This window comes from Cebidichthys violaceus, unplaced genomic scaffold (genome assembly GCF_023349555.1).
Source record: "Cebidichthys violaceus isolate CVI_PGR_0920_01 unplaced genomic scaffold, fCebVio1.0.p SCAF_19, whole genome shotgun sequence".
NCBI lineage: Eukaryota > Metazoa > Chordata > Actinopteri > Perciformes > Stichaeidae > Cebidichthys > Cebidichthys violaceus.
Genome location: NW_027176361.1, coordinates 8,451,141 through 8,456,480, shown reverse-complemented (window position 1 = coordinate 8,456,480; position 5,340 = coordinate 8,451,141). Strand labels below are relative to the sequence as shown.

At 44.7% G+C, this 5,340-nt stretch overlaps 1 protein-coding gene and 1 non-coding gene across 2 annotated transcripts; both read right to left on the bottom strand.

Moving 5' to 3' along the window:
- Positions 1 to 360: 360 nt before the first annotated feature.
- On the bottom strand, positions 361 to 5,340 carry snx15 (sorting nexin 15). The gene is made up of 7 exons (XM_068713512.1): positions 5,131 to 5,340; positions 4,451 to 4,607; positions 3,732 to 3,847; positions 3,280 to 3,571; positions 3,003 to 3,176; positions 2,358 to 2,555; positions 361 to 835 (listed from the first exon to the last, which is right to left on the bottom strand). The coding sequence occupies exons 1-7, from the start codon at positions 5,227 to 5,229 to the stop codon at positions 696 to 698; spliced, it is 1,176 nt and encodes a 391-aa protein (XP_068569613.1). The 5' UTR covers positions 5,230 to 5,340; the 3' UTR covers positions 361 to 695.
- Positions 1,764 to 1,845, bottom strand: trnal-aag (transfer RNA leucine (anticodon AAG)). Its single transcript has one exon. It is a non-coding gene; the product is annotated as a tRNA-Leu (tRNA).

Here is a 5,340-nt window from a genome sequence, read left to right as displayed (position 1 = left end):
AAACACAATTAGTATCTTCACCGCTGCTTTGCTGTCGAAAAAAAAAAATGAAAATGTGAGATGTAGCTGCTGTATGGGTGGAGAACACAGGGAATGAGGAGTCTGTGCGCTGGAGTGTAACTGATGTGATCTAACGTCCAACAGCGCCTCTCGGAGGAACCGCATCGCTACTGCAAACCTTCAAACCTGCAACTCTTGTGATTGTGTTGAGCAGCAGCTGTGAACTACAGGATCATGATTGGACACTATGAAATGATACCGACTCTTATTTTGACCATCTGATTATGTAATCAAAAGGTCTCGCAGCGAACTACCCGCCCCTTCTACACCTTCCCCCAAGAAAACAGAAAACTTATAGACTTAAATTAAAATCATATTTATTAATCATAACATTGTTTGTGCAAAAAGCAAACTGTATTTAACAAGAAAACATTATAAAAGGAGGGTAAGAATCAAACAAGAGAAAGAGATGAAGGATTATTTATTCATTTTAGTTTACTTACTTTATATTTATATTTTAGCAAATCACACATTTTTCACTACGCAAAGGCAACTGAAGTAGCGGTCTGCTGTGTAGTGTGTACCTCAGGAGTGTGTCTATGTATATGTGTGTGTGTGTGTGTGTGTGTGTATGTGTAAGCTGTCTTCATGTGTGTGAGAACAGTGTGTATAAAAACCTGTGTGTGTGTGTGCATCTAAGGGTCCTGTGCATGTGTGTGTGTAGGCGTGTGGGTGTGTGTGGGCGAGGAGTGCCTGTCGACCAACATCTCCGTGTGCTTTAAATACTGGGCCGTCCTCCTCATCACAGACTCCCTGCGTATCGGATCTTGGTCTCCTGGACAGATGGACAGACAGACAGACAGACAGGAAGACGAGGGGGATTATTAGCAAAGAGTATGTCAAAATCTTCCCTAAACCTGACGCTTAAAAAAAGGATAGGATATTTGCACTGAAATAGTTTCCTGGCACAGTGGGATTCGAACCCGCGCCCCCAAAAAGATTAAATTCCACTTTCAGAGCACACAACCACACTACTTCAACACAGTCCTAAATTTCGCTGTCAGACAACTCATGGGGGAAGGTGGGTCAATGTTTCCACCGGCCCAAAAATAGATCTGGGACACATGTTGAAGGCACAGAGTAACCATAGACAACCCATTAGAGGGCTGTCACATGTTAGCACAGCACACACACACTCATGTCAGTCTGTGACCGACTGACTAAAGTATCAAGTATTATCCTGAGTATCAAATATAATAATAAATTATAATATTATTTTTGGCTGCACTGCGTCCCTCCAAACCTCGCTAACCCCTCACTGTGCTCTATTAAGGGAGTTACGGTAAGGTCATTAGCGCTGATGTCCAACGTTGTTCTCACCTTTTCTTCTTGGTAAAAACTAAACTAAACTGGAAAACATCAAATGTATCTTCCACTTCCTATCTAATCCTTTATTCTATAAAAGTAAAAAAGGAATAATCACCTGATAATCTGGGGCTGGAGATGCAGATTTAGATTATTTAACTGCACAGAATGCTTTACATTTGTGTCTTTCAGAGATAGAATAGAATAAAATCATAACCTCTACTCTGTCTGTCATATTTACAAACTGCCCAATTGCCTTTGACATACTTCATACACCATGATCTGCATTTTCCAACCACAAATCAGAAGTTGGAAATGACATGATATGATTTAACGTAAAAATCCTTCAGTTTTGTATCCATCTGCTCAGAAAGCATCCTAGAGCTGCAAAAATGCACTGGCAGCGGTGGGATTCGAACCCACGCCTCCTAGGAGACTGGAGCCTTAATCCAGCGCCTTAGACCGCTCGGCCACGCTACCCTGGAAACTTATGACCACTAGTGACAACTCATTGAACAAGTTAACCATTAGTGACAAACTAGATTTACAACAGGGCAACGAACTGTTTACCTTCGCTCAAGCAGGACAGTAAATACTAGAACAAAATAGCAGTGTTGATTTTACCATGAGGTCACTTGCTGCACATGCTCTGCTTGCCTGTGTGCGTTCATGTGTGTGTGTGTGTGTGTGTGTGTGTGTGTGTATCAGCTGTGTGCATTGCATTTCATTTGTCAGTGTGGTGGCGTGTGAGCCGCACATCAGAGTATGTAGCGCAGAATAAATATGGTATACAAGATGTAACCGTTAAATGTGATTACCGCATTTGCACACAAAGCTGGCCTCGTGCCTCATGCAGGAATGGGCATGACAGAGTGCTTACAGGTAAAGAACCATATAGAAATGGGGGAATTGGACTGTGAAAGTGCTACAGTGTTGTATTCCTGCTGGACTATTGCTGAACTGAATACTTTAGCACCACCCCATCTCCTCACCCTGTACGCCAGTGATCAGGATATCCACCGCCGTCCTGTATGCACGAATGGCAGAACTGAACTCTCCCTCCTTCTCCCTCTCCATTGCAGCTGTGAGCTCAGCGGCAGCTTGGTTTAAGTAACCCACGTCCGCTCCGTCCAGACTGGTGGGCGGCAGCGAGAACAATTCTGAGTGCTCACTGGAGGAAATGGATTTATCTGCAATAGAGAGAGAAGGAGCAGAAGAAGTTATTTACTAGTACAGAAATGAGAGAACTATTACAAATGCAGAGCAAAAACTGTTTAAAGAGTCACTGGGTGGTGATTTTTTTTCAAGCAAAAAAAAAAAAAAAGGGAAACATTGTTTAGTTCCAGCTTCTTACACTTAAGAATTTGCTGATTTAATATGATAGCTAGTGAAAATATTTTGGTTTTGGAGCTGTTAGTCGAACAAAGAAAGCACTGTGTAATAGTCAACTTGGGCTCTGGAAAATGATCATCTGCACTTTTCCCAATTTCAGACATATTATAGCTAGATCAAAAATAATACAGTCAAGAAAACAATTGGCAGATAAAGACAAGAATGGCTAGTTGCTATTCGTGACAATACGCCCAAAAAGCATTGCTTTTAAAAGGGACGGTATTGTATTATGTGTATCCATTCACCTTGTTTGTAGCAGGGATCAAAGACAGCCAAGTCAGTATCGGTCAGAGGAGGTGGACCTTCCTCTTTTGGGGATGGGACTTGCTCTTCTGCCCCAGAGTCAAACAGTGAATCAAATTCTTCCTGGGACTCTTGTGATTGGTGGTCTCTGGCTGGGCATTGGTCAGGAGACGGAACTGGTAAACATGGACCAAAAGGACAAAACAAGATTAATAAGGAAAAGAAAAGTACACATCATTGATGAATGTTGGCTGTTTATTTTTTTTGTCCCCTCTGTACCTCTGTCATCCAGCTCTGCGTCGCTAAGCTCCTCCTCTTCTTCTTCTTCTTCTTCTTCTCTCGGAGAGCCCCCCATCTCGCTGTAAGCCTCAGCCGCCACCTCCGGTTCTCCCACATCTAAGTCCAGGTTGGTGCCCAGGTCCTGGGGTAAGGTGGGAGCCTCCCTCCCCTCCTCCTCCTCCGCTGGTTCACAGTCCGAGTCCCTCCGCTTGGGGAGGGGGATGAGAGGGGGAGGCAGAGGCCCGGCAGAGGACAGAGGGGGGGCGTCCAGAGGCCTTGTGACTTCACCACCCTGAGGGGGGGGGGGAGAACGTGGCAGATGTAAGAAGAGAGCGAGAGAGGGAGGTGGATAGAAGCTAAATGAAAAGGAATCGAGTGACACTAGGACTCTTGGTCTGGCATATGTTTTGTGTTTCACGTTCTGTGTGTGTGTGTATGTGTGTGTGTCCCACCCTGAAGAAGTCCTTCAGCTGTGGACTGTTGTAGAGTGCAGGTATGTTGGTAGTGAACAGAAGCATGGCCTCGGTAGCATTCCTCCTCTCTTCAATCACGGCCTCCTCAAACCTCCCTGAAACAGAGGCAGAACATTTAAGAACGGCGATGTGGGTGAGGATGCTAGGACTGTACAGATAAACTGGTCAACCCTACAATGTTTGTTATTAGGAGAGACTTTTAGATGTGTTTGTTCAAATTGATTGTCATTTGTCAGGCTGTAGTTCACAGTGTTGTGAAGTTAAATATCCCGTCAAGTGAGTTTTGCGAGGGTTTAGAACCACAGCTTGTCCTTGTGCTTTCAACCAATGCAGCGCAGCGGCTTGAAACTCACAATAAACGGTGACTGCCTCTTGGTATTTGACTAAACTGCGTTGCTGCCTTTGCAGTTTTGAACCGGTAACCGCCAAAAAAAAATGAGGTAATAGGCCGAGGGGAAATGTCACAAGAGTCGTGACGAAACGCTCAAAACTGCCAAAGTAAGTCCTCAGCAGAAATGACTGAAGGATACTTAACGGGATAATTGCTGAGAAAAATGCAGCCTAAAAAAAAAAAAATGACAGTCTCACAGTGTATAATGAGTTATTTCTGTTATTTAACGACCCAGTTAGTCTTAGCACTTGGCCACCATGCTGGATATGGGAGCATGCACAATGTATCGCCATCTTCGACCCCGTACCAAACATTTGAGCGCGGGGAAAAGACGGAAACTCCTCCTGTCGTCTGAACAGGTTCCTGTGAGTGTAGGCCAGCTCCCCGTGGAGCTTCTTCAGCTCGGAGAACCTCCTCCACACCACCACCTCCTTCACGTCTTCCGGATGACGCTTGGACACAAACTACAGAGGACAGAGGACAGGTTGAGCATTAAGCGGCACACCGGGGCTCAAACAGTTTCAACAAGACATGGATCAGTTCAGATAAAGAGAAGAAGGGAGGAGGGTGATAAAGGCTCAGGTCTATGAAGATATGATCTTCACGTTGGTTGTGAGTGCATGCCTGAGCAGAGCACAGGGCATTAGTGTGGTCATGCTGGGCTGAAACACATGAACCGAATCACAAGTTCGCCCCTGCTCCACCGCCTCAGATAAAAGGCTCATTGTGTGTTCATCTCTCTGCCTGCAGAGCCTTTGTTTCTTCATGACTAGTAACGATACTGATGTTACTCACTTCATTGCGTTATAAACGAATAACAATACAAAGTCTGACTGAAGAGCACAACACGCGAAACTCTTAACTTGTGTAGTTAAGAGAAACACAACATGAAGACAAACCACATGGAAATGAGCTTAGTTATGAAGTATAAGTGACAACATAAGTATTGTAACGTCAGCTGAAGACAGATAAAGAGTGTAAACCAACCCTCGCTGTCACTTTGTACTCGGTGTGTCCCTTCTCGTGTGTGCGTGGGTCGGTAACGGTAAAGAAACGGTAGTATTCATCTTTGGGTTTTCGTGACATGTCCGTTCTCGGTGGCGACAGAAAGACAAAAACGCACACAGCGTGTTTCAGTGGCTCAGAACGCAAGTGTCAATGCTGCTGCTGCTCTGTTGTGATTCCTCGCTCCCTCCT